Source organism: Chelonia mydas, chromosome 2 (assembly GCF_015237465.2).
Source record: "Chelonia mydas isolate rCheMyd1 chromosome 2, rCheMyd1.pri.v2, whole genome shotgun sequence".
In the NCBI taxonomy this organism is placed as follows: Eukaryota; Metazoa; Chordata; order Testudines; family Cheloniidae; genus Chelonia; species Chelonia mydas.
This window is the reverse complement of record NC_057850.1, coordinates 149,944,246-149,962,707: the sequence shown is the minus strand read 5'-3', so window position 1 is coordinate 149,962,707 and position 18,462 is coordinate 149,944,246. Positions and strand designations below refer to the sequence as shown.

Genomic DNA, 18,462 nt, shown 5'->3' with positions numbered 1-18,462 from the left:
TATGTGGACTAGAGGGCTCCTGAGACTGGTAATAACAGATATAGAACCTTTCACAACTAGGTCACCAGCTCCAATCTAATGTAGGTGAGTAGTGATCAAAAGCTCTTACTGTCCAATGGATTTTGGTAGTCACAGTCCAGTCCCCCAATGAACAGATATCCACAAAAACACACCGCCATAATTAGAACTTGTTTTTTGTCTCAGATGAAAAACTTATCTCTAGAGGTTCTAGCCCTTGCAAGTCAGGATTGAGCCACACTACTAAAGCAATATGGGGGCATACGCACAACTGTATCTCCGTGTCTCTGTCTGTGTCTGCATGTCTGTGAGACAGAGATTCATGTCGCCAGGACTATCAGGCCAGAATGTTTGTTGAGCACTACATTCGCATAAAAATTATAATTAAAGCACATTTTCATGAAGTAGTGTTTGAATTCAGTCATAAGTCAGAACTTATACTCTTTATAAATTGCATTGAGATGAAGGAAGAGTTAACACATGCAGAAGACAGGCCTACACAAATATGTATTTGAAAACCATCTTTCACAGAATATAAAATGCAAGTACATGAAAAACTGTTTGCACTCATTCAGAAGTCAAATAGACTACATCCTAAATGTTTCATTAAACCCTGGCATTTGATACAGGTAGAGCTAACGCAAGCAGAGCTACTACAAAAATATACTCCTTATAAAATTAGAAATACATCATGTATTTGCATTTTATATTGTTTGAATTCATTCAGAGATCACATTTGTTATAGTAAATCCTAAATTAAATTTTAAAATATTCCCAGGCATTCTCACTGCTCATTTTTGGACCAAGAAGATTCTATACTGTCACTTGATTCAGGTAGGAGTAACCAGGGGAGAAAAAACAAACAAAATGCCCCACATTCCAGCCATCATTTCATATTTTCTTTAAAATGACAAACACTGTATTTGACACGTTGTATATGGACAAGTTATGCTCATGATATAATGAAAGCCTATCACTTCAGATTTCTAAAAATACAATTAAAACAGTTTTTGAAAGCTTCACAAGAACACAGATTTCCCAAACAATTCAATAATTTGAGCTATGCATTATGCTGAGGCTTCAAATCACTTCTAAATCCATCATCAGCAATGCTCAGACATCTCAAATTCAGTCCTTTCCATTCTTTTGCAAACTGCGCATCCTGCTTTGCAGCAGAATGAAATTCCACAAATACAGATCCTAGAGACAGCAGAAAAGTTTATGCCCTCAAATTCAATTCAGTTCCTTCTCCACATCTTTCCCGATTCTTTTCTATAAACCCTTCTCCTTAGAAACTGCTGAAGGGAAAGAAGTTGTCTCCATGTTGCAGTAAGGAACAAACAACAGGTTTCAAAGTCCTCCAAAGGAAAAGTTTATACTTGATATTAAGTAGAAAAGGAGGGAGGAAAAAGGAAAGGCTTTGCCCACTTTTGGATCTTCAGAATAAAGTTATCAAAAGTATCAAACTCCATATGACATATGGTTGGCAAATCTGTCAGTCAGCAGGATTGGCTTGGAACTCAGCTTTTGAGACACACTTACACATCTTAATGAGGAAGTCTCACAGAAAGCCCCTCATATGCAAGCTGAGCAACAGCTATATCCAAAACAAGATGGTCTGCTTCTTTAAGTGTCTGGCATTGGTGGCTGTTTCGCTGTTTCCCATGGCAACATGAATAGCCACAATTAAGTCAGGCTCATCAGAACCAAGTCTTCTCAGGGACTGAGTCAGGCTTTTCAAATCACTTCTCTATTTAAAATGACAGAGCTCAGGGTCAAAGGAAAAAACAAACTTCTCTTCGCCATCTTAGACTCAAGGAAGACTGAATCCATTCTTGCTCAGGATCACACTGGAACAGATCTTCACAGTTGGGAGCTCAGCCAATAGACTTGCTCAGATATTTCCTAAACTAACTTGTGAAGTTAAGGATGAGCCACCTTCTGTGCTGGCCAAGTTCACACTACTACAGAATGGGTGCACAGTTCTCTTCACTCACCCCAGGACACACTAGTGAAGTGGCCTTCTACTACACTGTTCTCGGGAAGTACCCGTTATTCAGTACTTCCCATCTCTCATGGAAGTAACAAACGTTCTGCTGAGAAGGGATGAAGGTGTCATTTTGCAGTTCATGGTCCCTCACAAAACTGAAAAGTCAGATTCCCAATAAACAAATAGATGCCTAAGACAGGCTCCCAGAGCCTTTTGTTAAAGGGAAAAGCATTAAAATCCTGATTAACACTACAGCTGTGCATTGGCATCAGCTCTTCTCATAGCTGGCATGGAGAATTTTCTGGAAGATTATAGTTGCACAAGTCAAGATGAACAAAAATAGTTTCTAAAGGAGTCTGTGGCAAACTCTTGCTTTTCCTGGTGGGGTCCTCCAGAGACTTTTGTCCCCCCGCAAAAAAGAAAGATTGTATGTACTCACATATCTGTTCAAGAGCTAGCAGAGACCCTAACTACCATATACTTCTTGGACACTGACATACGGGTGCACACCTGTATTTTTCCTTTCTGCAAAAAGTCTTACAAAAAGTAAGGCAAGCACCCGATGCTCCAACTTTGACTTGCTGGATTTGCTACTCTGATATTTTTGTTCTGTTAAAGCAGCCCCACTCTCCCCAACCCTTGTATAATGCCTTTTGTTTCAAAGAGGATGTGACTTCTTGAACCTGTATACGTTGGGCTGCTTTGACTTCATATGAGCAATCAAAATATGTATTCATAAAGGTCCCAAAGTCCAATCATGTCTTTTCAGGTCCCCATACCTATCTGCCCAGAAATTTCATGCTTTGCAGTGAAAGAGTTTCAGCCATATCTCTCAGTAGAAACGAAATCCCAGCTCTGCCAGCTTCCTGTTACTTTAGAATACTTTGTTATCACTCATATTGGGTGTGTGTGTGTGTAAGAGATTACCTGCCTGTAACTATTGTTCTTTGAGATGTGATGCAGACATGTATTCTACTTAGGTGTGCCCGTGTCCAGCGCACTGGAGCCAAAGAACTTGGACCAGCAGTACCGGCAGGGGCAGCACTCCTGCCCTGTGGCCCTAGCCCTGCCCCATGCCGTGTAAGGGCGGTGCCACCCCAATCCCCTCAGTTCTTTCACACTGAATGTCTGAAGTACAGACTCCAATGCAGAGGGGACAGAGGGTGGGTCGTGGAATACAGGTGTGCATCACCTACCTGTAACTATTGTTCTTCAAGTAGATGCAACCGTGTATTCTACTTAGGTGACTCACAAGCAGTACCTGTAGGAGGTGGGGCTCGGAGCCTATTTAAAACAAGAACCGCAGGATTGCCTTCCCAAAGTTTGTATCTAATCTGGATGCAGCAGTAATGGCATAGTAGCTTGCAAAAGTATGCACAGAGAACCAAGTGGCAGCCCTGCAAAGGTTCAATGTCACTGAGAAATGCTGTTGACTTTCCCTGGGCTCTACTGGAATGGGCTTGTACCCCTTTGAGGAGGTACAATCCCCTGGGCCGGATTAATCTTTTGTGGGCCCCTACTCGGCCTCTTCCCCCCAAAGGCCCCACCTACCGTTCTCACAGGAGGGGGCGGGGAGAGGCCGAGCAGGGGCAAGGCCACGGTCCAGGCACTGGAGCCCTTCTGAGTGTGGGCCCAGTGCCATTGTAAACCCGGTACTGTGTAGATCAGGATACTTTGTACGCTGTCATGATACAGGAAGTTATCCTCCTGGAGATCATCTGTGAAGAGACCACTTGACTGTTCTTTCGGTCTGCATATGAAACAAGCAAGCGAGATGAGGAGTGGAAAGGTTTGTTTAGCTTTTTTTATCTGGATAGGACCATCGCCTGACATCTAACATGTGAACATGTTCCTCTAGGGTTGAATGAGGCTTATGGAAGAACACTGGTAAATATAATGCTTGGTTCACGAGTGACTGGGAAACCACTCTGGATAAAAAAAAACTTAGGGTTCAGGCACAGACTTACTTTCTATTTAGAAAATTGCATGTAGGGGGGAGCTCCACCATCAAAGCCTGCAACAAACCCGCTTTCCTTCCAGATGTTATCACCATGAGGAAGGTAGTATTCTGACACAAAAGGGTGAAAGAAGAAGTTGCTAGAGGCTTGAACAGAGGCCCCATAAGAGTCACTCAGACCGTATTAAGGTCCTACAAAAGAATCGGCTTCTTTAACCGGCAGGTGGAGAGGACTCGTTTCAAGAAACTCATTGCCATGGGGTTTGAAAAACACCAACTTCCCATGGATAGGTGGATGAAATGCTCCCTATGAACCAAGTGCAAGATGAGAAGACTGAAGGTGTAACAGATACTCCAAGGTGTCCTGGATACAAGCCAGCTTCGATTCAACTCCTCAACCATTCAAGAGCTAGTTCCACTTGGCTGAATAGGTCACTCTGGGGGAGTGCTTCCTACAATTGAACAAGACTTGCCAAACTGCCTCAGAATATCTTCCTCCTACTCCACATCTAACCATGCAGTATCCATGCAGGGAGATGCAGGGAGCTGAGTGCTGGATGCAAAACGTGACCTGGATGTTCAGTCAAGATGTTGGAATGAAGTGGAAGGAATATCGGAGGCCAAATCAATAATGTGACAAGGCTAGAGAACCAATATCGTCTCAGTCACACTGGAGCAATGAGAATGAGCTTGGCACAGTCTAATTTCAGCTTGAGAGTGACTTGCAAAATTATGGGAATTGGAGGAAATGCATATAGGAGTGCAGATTCCCAGCTCAGGTGAAAGGCATCGGTCAAGGAGCTTGGACCGAGACCCCGTCAGGAGCAAAACAGATGACATTTCTTGTTGCCTCTCATGGTGAAGGAGATCAATTGTAGGAATGCCCCAAACTGCAAAAATGGACTGCAGGATGCTGGGCTTCAGGGACCAGTCATGATTCAATGAGAAATTTCTGCTGAGGTGATCCACCAGTTGATTCTGGATCCAGGTAAATGACTGGCCATGGGGATAATGTTTTCCCTGATGATCGCCTCCTGACACAGCATGTTCGAGTGTGCTCACTCTGTCTGTTCACATAATACATTGCAGTTGCATTGTTGGTAAAGATGTGCACCGCAGAGTCTCTGATGTGAGCTTGAAGGGCCTGCCAGGCACTGTAGATGGCACAAAGCTCCAGGACATTGATACGCAAAGAAGTTTCCTGTTCTGATCACAGGCCTTGAACTTTCAGCAATCCCAGATACACTCCCCAACCTATTAAGGAGGCACTGGTGACAACAGTTCTGGTTAATGGGGATCGAGCGAAGGGAACCCCTGGCACACATTGTCCTGAACCATCCACCACCGTGAGAAGTCCAGGATTGGAGGAGGACGTCAGACCAGTGTGTCCAGAGGATGACCATTTGGATGACGGACCAACTTTAGCCACATCTGAAGAGAACGTAGGTGCAGCTTGGCAAATTGGACTACCTGTGTGCATGCAGCCATATGACTAGCAACCTAAGGGATACTTGGGCTGCGGTTGAGGGTTGAGATTGCAGGTCCAGACATCAGTGACAAATCCTGTGGACTTGCTTGATCAGCAAAAAAGCTCTCAAACTCAGAGTAAATCAGGGCCCGAATGAACTTGGTTCTGAGAGCTGGAGCCAATGTTGACTTCCCACTGTTTAGGATGAGACCTAGATGATTTGAGTAGGCAAAGAGTGAACTGGACATGAGAGAGGACTTCCTCCCTGGACTTTCCCCTCAGTAACTTACAATCTACTTGTCCACTGTAACTGTAAAAATGAGACAGCCTGTTCCCAAACAGGGGGACAGAGAAGGAGAGGTTACTGCTGGATTGCTGTTCTGGACACACAAGTGAGAATGGGTACATGCTGGATGCCGGGGTGTGTGAGTGTGATGAGGTGGCTGGTTAAACCTGGATCAGAGGATCTTCTTTTTTGGGATCTGTGGCCCTTGCTGGTGTAGTGTTGTTACCTTACAGGATGGGAAGACCATCCAAAAAAGGCTGCGAGTGTTATTGCCGTTGTTGCTGCTGACAACTATAGTGATGTCTCTTCACAGCTAGTGTATATACTCCCAAAGAATGTAAAGTATCTCAGGAGTCTTTTAAAGAGTGCAGGGTTTCATCATTTTTTTCCTGAAAACAAAACCCAGCTATCAAATGTTAATCCTCAATAGTTTGCCCGATGCCCCAAATCTGCAGCTACAAGGCCCTCCTCATGCTTATAGCCTTAATTCTGGGCCCGGCATCTGCCACATGCAAAGATGACTGTATGGTAGCCAAGACCTAATTGCAGCCTTCTGCAATGAATGCCATAAACTTTTCCCTAGAGGTTACTGGCAACTTGTCTGTGAACTCAGAAATGGGTGTCTAATTGAGAAAGTCATATTCAAAGTTATCAGGGGGGTAGCTGTGTTAGTTTGGATTCAGAGAGCAACACCTGTTGCTTCACGGTGTGCATTTGCAGGGAAATGGGAGTATAAATCTTCCTCCCCATTAAGCAAAAAGAAAAGGAGGACTTGTGGCACCTTAGAGACTAACCAATTTATTTGAGCATGAGCTTTCGTGAGCTACAGCTCACTTCATCGGATGCATCGGCACTGTATGGGAGTGTGTCTCATTCAGTGCTGATCCCCCATGCCTCGGCGTCGGCGCTGAGGCTAAGGGTGGTACCAAATTTGACAATGTGATCTGCCACTAGGACAATGACATTGCCAAAGGATGCACCAACTTCAAGGGAACCTTTCATGCCAGGCCTGGTGTCGGCCTCAACTCCGCAGTCAGAGGCCTGGGCAGTGCGATCTGTGGTGCCGACAAGCCTGGCAGCTCTGTGACACAGCCAGAAGGTGCCAAAGGCACAATGGAGGATGATGCAGTAGAAGCTATGGCCCAGCAAACTCTTGAACCAGTGGAGAGTCTGGGACTAAGAGGCAAAGCAGGTCTGATGTCACCTAATATATTGTTGGTATGGAGACCGGTGCTGATGTAATCAGTACTGGACTCAGCAGATGTTCCAAGGCTGGAACTAGATTTGACAGTACAGGCTCTCACTGCTCTCGAATCAGTAACAGGGAGTGGTTAGATGGAACAACTCCATCCCATGTGCTGGAGGGAGAACAGTGTCAGTTAGCACACCTCTTAGAAAATGAGGAGGAGTCTCCCAGAGTCCTGGAATGGTCCTGATTTGTTTTATGGGACCTATTCCTTGCCGTACCAGGGGAGGGAGAATGACCCTTCTTCCGCTTGAGGGAAATGCTGGAGCCCAAACACAGAGCGGCATCACTTGCTGGATCTGAAGGTGATCACCAGTCATGTGAGGCCTTGGTAACAAAGCAGGCCCCATGGCCTGCTCCAGCTGGTGCTGTTTTAGTCGCAAGTCATTCACCATCTGAGTCCTGTTTGTGAACAACTTGCAGGTGGAGCACTGCTCTTTGACATATCCTTCACTGAGATACAAGCAACACCTTGCGTGGGGATCATTTTTGGGGATGGCCCCTAAACATGATGGACAATGACTGAACCCTAGTGAGGGCATGACCTAGTATAGTATTAGTTAGAATAGCTGGTTGCCCTAACACTAAACTTAGCCTAAGGTACCACTAACTACTAGACACAAGAAAAAGCTATGGCTGCAGGTTGTGCGCACTGCCCCTGTGAGTGCTCTTAGGGTATTTCTACATAGTGATCAATCTATCGGGGATTGATTTGTCGCGTCTAAATCGATCCCCGATCTCTCTGTCGTCGACTCCTGCACTCCACCGCGGCAAGAGGCGGAAGCGGAGTTGACGGGGGAGCGGCCGCAGTCAACCCCGCGCTGTGAGGACGCGAGGCAAATTGACCTAAGATACGTCAACTTCAGCTATGCTATTCTCATAGCTGAAGTTCTGTATCTTAGGTCAATCCCCGCCCCCTAGTGTAGACCAGGCCGCAGATACAGTTCTCTGGCTCTGGTGTGTAGGAAGCGCACACACCTAAGTAGAATACATGGCTGGCTCTATTGATGAAGAATCCTATTTCCCCATAGTTAATATTCACTCAAGAGCCACTGCTGCCTGCTGCTCTTCCATACAAGAGGCATTTCACTCATCCTTTCATGAAGTATTTCCTCAAAGTGATGTTCCATCCATACTTGCCAGTTAAATTACCTAGCTCATGGCCAGGACTTGGTACTAGCAAGGATCATGGACATACCCTCTGAATCACTTGCAAGATGGATGTTCATTCACCTTCTCCATAGGTTGCTGCCTTCCTTGTTGAAAGGTTTGGCAGGAAGGGCAAGATATATTCAGGCGCCCAGGGCCAGTTTACAATTATTTTATTTACAGGGTTTTTTAAAACAAAGGTGATGCTTTTAGTCCTCACCCCAAGCTCTTACCACCCAAGGTGGATCCCAAATTTAATCTGAGTCAGAGCATTATCCATCTAATTTGCTTTCTGAAACCTCATTGTATTGCCTGGTGAAGCCAGATTACATAGAATGGGTGTTTAAAAAGCTGTTACTATTGTGACAGAACCAAACCCTTTCAGAAATTCTGGTTCAAAGCAACGAGAAGGTGGGGGCGGGAACAGGGAGCACTCGGTACAGATATTATCTTAATAGAGTTAACTTTAAATCCAGACTTGCTATGAGCAACCAAGCAGGAGTTCCAGTGGCAGAAGGACTTTAAATTTATTTACTAGAGATATCAGAAGAAGAGACCCCACAATTTGCCTCTGTAGTGTTTCCACATTTGAGATACTTGCTATCTCTATCTCTTTCCTCCTTCTACTCCTATTTTTCTCTCCAATGAACTGATGCCTCTTTCATTCTTTCCAGTTTCTGTTAGCTCAGGAAAGAATTAAAAATCCAGCACATATTTTCAGCTTCAGACCATCATATGACCCTTATTCTCACTTACAAAGAGAACTACACTAATGGCAAAAACTAAATATCTACTTGAAGAGAAATATTTAACACACAGTAACCAAGGAACTGTCACAGTGATCCATCTAGCACAGTACCTTTACTCCGACAGTGGCTAGTACTAGATGCTTCAGAGGAAAGTGCAAGAATTCCTGCAGTAATCAGTTCTGGAAGGCATCTTCTTAACTCCCATTAGTTAAAAATTGACTTATGCTCTGAATTCTTATATATTGCAATACACCCCTCTTCCCCCTTGCAAAAACAGAAGATACAGGAGGGACAGCATGATGTAAATTTTCGTTATCATGAAAAAACAGCACCATGGCTTTATTACTGTATGGCTGCCCAGCAAAAGAGTTATTTTTTTTAATCAATATGCAGCAAGTTTGGACGAACCCATGGATCCTTCATGACCAGTATGGCATTTTCTAAGTATTCATTTAGAAGACAGGTAGGTTGACAGCTTATTACATTACCTGAATTTCCAAGCAGATGGCACCTAGAAACTGGTGATGTTGGAAACTGAGGTTGGGGTACTAGTTTAGGCACATTAAATAATGTGAATTAGCCTTCAGCATACTCTTGAAAGAAAAGACTGAACATACATTTTAAACTGATTCATGGGTAGTGTGAAAATATTAAGTTAAAATGAGTAATATATACAGAATTTTAATACCACATTAAAAAAGTTTAAAAATTGTTTTAATCACATCAGGACTATAAATATTAGTCTCTGGCAGAATATCTTTATATTGGCTGTGAGGGCAGACAGAATGATGGTTTTGTCATTAAGCATCAAACATTTTGCAGAACATCAATAATTCTCTTTAATTTGCTTTGCCTCAGAGGCTGGTGTGAGATGCTGGGACCTGCAGTGCGCCTGAATAACAGTGCATCAAATGAAAGGTATCTATGCCAGGTTGACCATTCTGAATGCTATTTAGAGTGGTCTGAGAGCAGATATATGGGCTCCCTGCAGAGATTTGATTTCATAGATTCATAGATTCATAGATATTTAGGTCAGAAGGGACCATTATGATCATCTAGTCTGACCTCCTGCACAACGCAGGCCACAGAATTTCACCCACCACTCCCACAAAAAAACCTCACACCTATATCTGTGCTATTGAAGTCCTCAAATTGTAGTTTAAAGACCTCAAGGAGCAGAGAATCCTCCAGCAAGTGATCCGTGCCCCATGCTACAGAGGAAGGCGAAAAACCTCCAGGGCCTTCCAATCTGCCCAGGAGGAAAATTCCTTCCCGACCCCAAATATGGCGATCAGCTAAACCCTGAGCATATGGGCAAGATTCATCAGCCAGATACTACAGAAAATTCTTTCCCGGGTAACTTGGATCTTACCCCATCTAAAACCCATCACAGGCCATTGGGCCTATTTACCATGAATATTTAATTACCAAAGCCATGTTATCCCATCATACCATCTCCTCCATAAACTTATCGAGTTTAATCTTAAAGCAAGATAGATCTTTTGCCCCCACTACTTCCCTCGGAAGGCTATTCCAAAACTTCACTCCTCTGATGGTTAGAAACCTTCGTCTAATTTCTAATCTAAATTTCCTAGTGGCCAGTTTATATCCATTTGTTCTTGTGTCCACATTGGTACTGAGTTTAAATAATTCCTCTCCCTCTCTGGTATTTATCCCTCTGATATATTTATAGAGAGCAATCATATCTCCCCTCAACCTTCTTTTAGTTAGGCTAAACAAGCCAAGCTCCCTGAGTCTCCTTTCATAAGACAAGTTTTCCATTCCTCGGATCATCCTAGTAGCCCTTCTCTGTACCTGTTCCAGTTTGAATTCATCCTTCTTAAACATGGGAGACCAGAACTGCACACAGTACTCCAGGTGAGGTCTCACCAGTGCCTTATATAACGGTACTAAGACCTCCTTATCCCTACTGGAAATACCTCTCCTGATGCATCCCAAGACGACATTAGCTTTTTTCACAGCCATATCACATTGGCAGCTCATAGTCATCCTATGATCAACCAATACTCCAAGGTCCTTTTCCTCCTCCGTTACTTCTAGTTGATGCGTCCCTAGCTTATAACTAAAATTCTTGTTATTAATCCCTAAATGCATGACCTTACACTTCTCACTATTAAATTTCATCCTATTCCTATTACTCCAGTTTACAAGGTCATCCAGATCCTCCTGTATGGTATCCCTATCCTTCTCTAAATTAGCAATACCTCCCAGCTTTGTATCATCTGCAAACTTTATTAGCACACTCCCACTTTTTGTGCCCAGGTCAGTAATAAAAAGATTAAATAAGATTGGTCCCAAAACCGATCCCTGAGGAACTCCACTGGTAACCTCCCTCCAACTTGACAGTTCACCTTTCAGTAGGACCCGTTGTAGTCTCCCCTTTAACCAATTCCCTATCCACCTTTCAATTTTCCTATTGATGCCCATCTTATCCAATTTAACTAATAATTCCCCATGTGGCACCGTATCAAACGCCTTACTAAAATCTAAGTAAATTAGATCCACTGCGTTTCCTTTATCTAAAAAATCTGTTACTTTCTCAAAGAAGGAGATCAGGTTGGTTTGGCACGATCTACCTTTTGTAAAACCATGTTGTATTTTGTCCCATTTACCATTGACTTCAATGTCCTTAACTACCTTCTCCTTCAAAATTTTTTCCAAGACCTTGCATACTACAGATGTCAAACTAACAGGCCTATAATTACTTGGATCACTTTTTTTCCCTTTCTTAAAAATAGGAACTATGTTAGCAATTCTCCAATCATACGGTACAACCCCTGAGTTTACAGATTCATTAAAAATTCTTGCTAATGGGCTTGCAATTTCTTGTGCCAATTCCTTTAATATTCTTGGATGAAGATTATCTGGGCCCCCCGATTTAGTCCCATTAAGCTGTTTGAGTTTCGCTTCTACCTCAGATATGGTGATGTCTACCTCCATATCCTCATTCCCATTTATCATGCTACCATTATCCCTAAGATCCTCTTTAGTCTTATTAAAGACTGAGGCAAAGTATTTGTTTAGATATTGGGCCATGCCTAGATTATCCTTGACCTCCACTCCATCCTCAGTTTTTAGCGGTCCCACTTCCTCTTTCTTTGTTTTCTTCCTATTTATATGACTATAGAACCTTTTACTATTGGTTTTAATTCCCTTTGCAAGGTCCAACTCTACTTGACTTTTAGCCTGTCTCACTTTATCCCTACATATTCTGACCTCAATAAGGTAGCTTGCCTTACTGATCCCTCCCTTCTTCCACTCCCTATATGCTTTCTGCTTTTTCTTAATTACCTCTCTAAGATGCTTGCTCATCCAGCTTGGTCTACAACTCCTGCCTATGAATTTTTTCCCCTTTCTTGGGATGCAGGCTTCCGATAGCTTCTGCAGCTTTAATTTAAAATAATCCCAGGCCTGCTCTACCTTTAAACCCATAAATTCTTCAGTCCAATCCACTTCCCTAACTAATTTCCTTAATTTTTGAAAGTCAGCCCTTTTGAAATCAAAAACCCTAGTCGCAGATTTATTTTTGTTAATCCTTCCATTCAGTTTGAACTGAATTAGCTCATGATCACTTGAGCCAAGATTATCCCCTACAACCATTTCCTCTATGAGGTCCTCATTACTCACCAAGACCAAATCTAAAATGGCATCCCCTCTAGTCGGTTCAGCAACTACTTGCTGAAGGAATCCATCAGCTATCGCATCTAGGAAAATCTGAGCCCTATTATTATTACTAGCACTCGTCCTCCAGTCTATATCTGGGAAGTTAAAGTCTCCCATGATCACACAGTTTCCATTAGTATTTACTTTATTAAAAACATTAAAAAGGGCTCTATCCATATCCAAATTAGATCCCGGCGGTCTATAGCACACCCCAAGCACTATCCCAGGGGAGGCTCTAATAGTTTTCTTCCCCAATTTAATTTTTGCCCAGACAGACTCAGTCATACCCATTTCATCGCTTCTTATTTCTTTACATTCTATCTTATCATTGATATACAGTGCTACTCCACCACCTTTACCTTTATTTCGGTCTTTCCTAAACAGCACATACCCTTCAATACCTGTAGCCCAGTCATGACTACTATTCCACCAGGTCTCTGTTATACCTATGATATCTGGTTTCACTTCCTGCACCAGTAACTCTAGTTCCTCCATTTTGTTACCTAGGCTCCTTGCATTAGTGTACAAACATCTTAATTTTTGCTGTTTAGCCTCACTCACATTCTGTATCCTATTAGGCACGGTTATTTTACTACCAGTATAACCTATTAGACTTGTATCTACACTGCCCTTCCTCCTACCTACAGCTGTATCCACTCTTACTTCATTTTCTTTCCACTCTATGCTGAATTCTGGCGTGGAGATTACCTGGACATCTCCCAACCATCTCCCCCAAATTCCTAGTTTAAAGCTCTCTTAATCAGTTGTGCCAGCCTCCATCCTAGAAACATTCAAAAGGAAACAGGTAGTTTGCAGTGCAAACAATTCATCACCTCTACAACTATATTCCTGTACTAACAGTGCTACAGAACCTGAAATCATGCAACACAAATATAGAAACAGAAATTATTAATCTAATCAAAAATAGACAGTACTGGCCTATGACTTTTTATACTAGAGAGGTTATATAATATTAAAAATATACATAACAAAAATAAACATTAGGGTAGAAAAACAAACCTATAAGAATAAGAAAGTTATATTATGGCTGCCACAATGTTTTAGTTCATAAATGTTTAGTTAAGTATTGCAGCATACTGCATATAGGCTATCAGAAGGACCACACTGGATAATTAACCTAGTAATTCCTTTAATACAGTAATACACATTAAATATACTATTATATACTAATTACTATCTTGAAATTATGTAAAAAGTTGCCAAATTAAGCACTCAAGTGTTAGAAAATGCCAGAATTAAGGTTCCTGATGCAATGCACATTTTGCCAGTGGCTTACACAACTATTTCCTAGACAACAGAGGAATCCTGGGAATCAGGAATCCTGAGCTCCACTCCTGATTCTGAAGCTGAGTGTGGTCTTATGACTACAGACAGCATAAACAACAACATAATTTGCCATAGTCATTCAGAAAGGCAGTGCTGCATAGCGGATGAGACTTAGGTCTAGTACTCAAATTAAGGGAAAAAAGTAGTGGGGCCATGGACGTCAAGTGGCTGGCTTTAATTTAAACAGTAGTGCGAAGTAAGGGGGCCACAAGACAGAAGTGAGGTAGCCCCTAAAAGTAGTAAGCTCCCCCTGCCACACACATTCTCCCATAATTCACACGGCTTAGGTCTGTCATGTTAGAGACCAGGGTTTTATTTCTAGTTCCGCCAGAGGTGATCTTGCACAATCTGTAAAATGGGGAGAAGTGATTTGTCTGCCTCCTAAGCAAGCGACATGAGACCGTGGCTCAATAATAAGTGCTTGGAAGGAAGAGCACGGAAGTAACACTAGGAAGAGCTGACACAAACTCTTCCTGGTTCCCAACCCAGTCCAACCCCTCTTAGACCAAAAAGGGCAGTGCTGCTGCATCATCACCACCCAGACCCCCCTTCAGACCTCGTAGATCTGTCTACTATGCAGCAGGCTCAGTAGAGGCTAGAAATATGCTCAATGCAGTTAGCATGTTCAGAAATAAAGCAACAAGCCTCTTAAACTCTACTGAATGTTTGCAAATGGCAATTTTCAGAGGCTTATAACTCAGCTAAAACTGGGTAAATTTTTTCGGGGATAGGAAAAGGTACTTTTAACCCCAAGATTTATCCTCCTGTTAAATTTCAAACCTCTACTTCTAAATATGGAGGTGCAAAAGTTCAAAAAGCAGTTGAAAAAAGGTATTAGCAGAACTACTGACTTTCCCCAATGTCGTTCTTGAAAATGGGTCAAAAGTTTCAACCTTAGGCAAAGAGTAAGCACAGAAAAGTTTCAGCCCTAACATTTAAAATGCAACTAAGTAGAGGCTTATATAAAGTGTTAATGTAACCTTAGCTATAGGCAGTATGAGCTCCACCCTTCAGAGTTTTCCATATCTTGAAAACAAATGTAACATCCAAAATCCTAAAAAGTCAATAACTAACATAAAACAAAACAAAAAAACCCAAACAAAAAAGTCCAGAAACAAAACACACACAAAAAACTGTCAGCCAGATTGCTTAATAACGTTCCAAAGTTTAGTGAATTTACTTTGACCAGTAATCGGAATATTAATTCAAAAAGAAAAAAATTTATAAAAGTAAATCTATATAAGTTGGTTTGACTAGTTCAAGAACTTTTTCTGAGATACTATTTATGTAAATTTTGAAAGTGACAGTGAGCCACTGTTACTCTGATACAAAGCAAATACAACAAGGTAAACAAGTTTCTGATAAACAGGTTAAACAAATGACTGAAGTTACATTTAAACATTTAGCAGACTAGACATATAATGCAGCTACCAGACAGTAAGAGAGCAGGAAAATTCCAGCAAAGACTATGTGTTTGACATTTTTTTTAAAAAACAATACACCTTTAGGGGATTTACTGACTGAATTATTTACCTGTAAATTTTGTTTTCCAGAGATTAGTACTGATGATAGATCTCAATACTTTGTATCTGCTCTTGCTTATGGCTGCCAGGCGTGCGCCATAATACAATATAGAATGATATTTAGTGTTTTTAGGGGAAGTGCCAGAAGACAGCAAGGGAGAGCGGAAGGAGAGGGAGAAAGGGTGAAAGGAGGTGGCAAGAGAGGTCCATCAGTCAACAAGGCATTGGGATAAAATCTAAAATACATTATTCATTTTCTAAGTTCTAGGATTCTAGAAACGTGTTCCAGATAGCAGAAGTTTAGCAGGAAAATGTTCTTCTTACATCAGCAGTGGTGTGATTATGTGAAGTAACAAATTAGCCAAGTAAAATAAAGACATACTCCATGAAGTACACTGGAAAATTACGTTCTGCTGTTGCTCTGGAAATTCTACAAGCAGCTGTAGCAAATTCTGCACGAGAATTTTTAAAATACACACACAGGACAGGAGGATGGCTGCTCAGAGAAATGAGAGATTTCAGCTATTGCATGCCTAATTTAATTTGTCCATCAAGAATGGTTTATGCTCTGATGTTTACTGCAGTGCCTCAACAAATCCCCTCCACCCTGATGCACAAAGCCAGCTGAATACTTCAAAGCTTCCTATTAGGGAAATAGAATGTCATAGATCTTTTAAAGCTGAGGACATCACAGGAAGATTCTGACATCCAGTGATGCAAAAATTCAATCAAGAAGTCTTTTAAATGTTTTCTGATTATGAACTGGCCTTGTGGACACCTCTGCAGAAACCAAAAATTGAGTCTATTTGCCCACTCCTGACAGTTTGAAGAACAATCTTATTTTATATCTCATAATCTGAGCTGATATATAGTCTGCCCCAAACATATAGTGTTCATGCTTGAAACTTCCTTCAAGAACAGAAGAAGGGTGCTTTTAACTGTTGGGACACTATCTATGGGAAGAACTAGAATATCCAAAACAAAAAGAGCACAAATAATGGCTTCTCGGTGGAAGATACCGAAGCTTGGTATTTAGTCATTACTAAATCTACAAGAACAGTAAAGAAACTTTACTGCCAAAAGAGAGTCACACGCTTCCCAAGGAAAAGCTCCAGTTCTAGGAGACCATGAAACAGCACCTTCATTGTCAAAACAGCAAAAAAGGCAATAGTAATTTAAAGTACCAGTATCAATTATACCTCAGAGATATGTGCACACCTATTCATGTCAACAGGTAAATACTTTTCTATCTAGAGCTACACAACCGAAGAGACTTAAATGCACACAGCATTAAAACATTACTACTACTTTGGATTTTTAGCTCCAGAAAAACAGGATGTACTCTTCCCATGGATAAAAAACTAGCTGTACCATCAAAAGGTGTTGAGCACTTTCTTAAAAATGCTGGATGCCATCAACTCCTAATGCAGCAGGGAGCGCTCAGCACCTCTGAGGTATGTACTCTAAACTCTACAGGATCAAACCCTAAATTGCTGATGCACCAAAAGGAAGCAGAACATTGCACAGAAAATATGGCTGTTATTCTGCAATACAAATGAAACAGAATTCCATGGTTGTCCCTTTGTCTCTCACTGGGGCAACAGACGTTACTTACACTTCACCTGTTACTGCTTTTAATTCAGCTTCCTGGTTTGCTATTTACCATTGGAATAAAACCATCTAATCTTCCCATATTTTCAAAAGCAAGACAACCACTTGTTGATGGCAACACCAACAGGAGAGCCATTTTTCATATTGAAAAAGGGAGGGACCCTACTCTGCTAAGGCTCATAGGTTTTGTGCAAAACAGCTTACGCAGCCTCCCCCCTGTGTAGGTGGGTAGTGGGGGATGTAGCATGGCAGGAATTCTTGGCTGCACTGCCACCCACAAGATGACGGGAACAGGCTGCTCTAGCTCAGGCAGCTTCCCCAGGGATATCTAAGTTACAGTGGACGACTCACTACACGCTAGCTGCTCTTTAATAGTTTTGCCAATGTCAGATTGGAATTAATTAAGCTTCACTTATCAGCAAGATGTTACAAAAAACTCTTTTTTCCTTAATAGACATGTTAAAATAAAACAACAGAACTAAATCGGGATTTACTTTGAGTTACTTACAGTGCTGATCACAGTCTACTCTGGCAAACACTACTTGATTCTTATCTGGATATTCTTCCTTAATGACGTTGGAAGCTTCCTCAAAGATAGGATGCAGCATTTGGCTGAAGCGGCACCTGTTGACAGTCAAAGACAGCAAATACATTAATAACTTTCAAAAATTTTATTTGTATTGGTGACTCAGTGAGAAACTGTGATTTAGTAGAACCTCAATTTTATCAACACCAATCTTCTGAATAACCAGTTATACAAATCATTTTTTCCTGATGGGAAAAATATCACGTAACTAAAGTGATGTCAAAGAACAAATTGATATCCCTTCACATTTCAATGCCTTCAATGCATTGGAAACTGCTCTGCAGTAGTTTGAAGCACAAGAAGAAAGTGATGGATTGTAATGTTCTGCAATTTATGTACCATATTTGCTGTAATTTTGAGATGTTCAATTTTATTTACTTCTCAATTTTATAAATTTCTCAATCCATATTTAAAAGCTCATGAAATAGGAGTTCTCCTGTATTTTAGCATGTGCATATGATCTGGTGGCTTTGTGCAAAATGAAAGTACGTATTTGGTTAGGACTCTGTTGGTAGGCCATATGGAAGTCACAGTAACATTTCCACCTATACAAGGAAAAAATAAACTCAAACAATGGAAAATGTGCGTAAAGGGAATATGTACTTGTGATTAACACAACATATGATTGAATGACACCATTCACAAAAGACACCTGTAAGATTCAGCTGAAAAACCTCAAACACTAAATGGAAGACAGAAGAGCTTGGCACCCCTCAAACTATCTACCTAAGTCCACAGAAAGTAAATTCTATTCAGAAAATCAAAGATTCCTTCCTTCTCCTCTATTATATTACCCTAAGTGTAATTAACAAAAAGATTATTTGGGTTTCTCATGACTCATGTAATCT

At 41.6% G+C, this 18,462-nt stretch overlaps 1 protein-coding gene across 2 annotated transcripts in view; it reads right to left on the bottom strand.

The window, feature by feature from the left end:
* Positions 1 to 18,462, bottom strand: part of ERP44 (endoplasmic reticulum protein 44) — a 124,407-nt gene that overhangs the window by 64,171 nt on the left and 41,774 nt on the right. For both annotated transcript variants that reach the window (XM_037893430.2, XM_027824290.3), the window contains exon 4: positions 17,537 to 17,652. In XM_037893430.2, the coding sequence (XP_037749358.1) occupies positions 17,537 to 17,652 (116 nt within the window). The remainder of the gene's footprint in view (positions 1 to 17,536; positions 17,653 to 18,462) is intronic.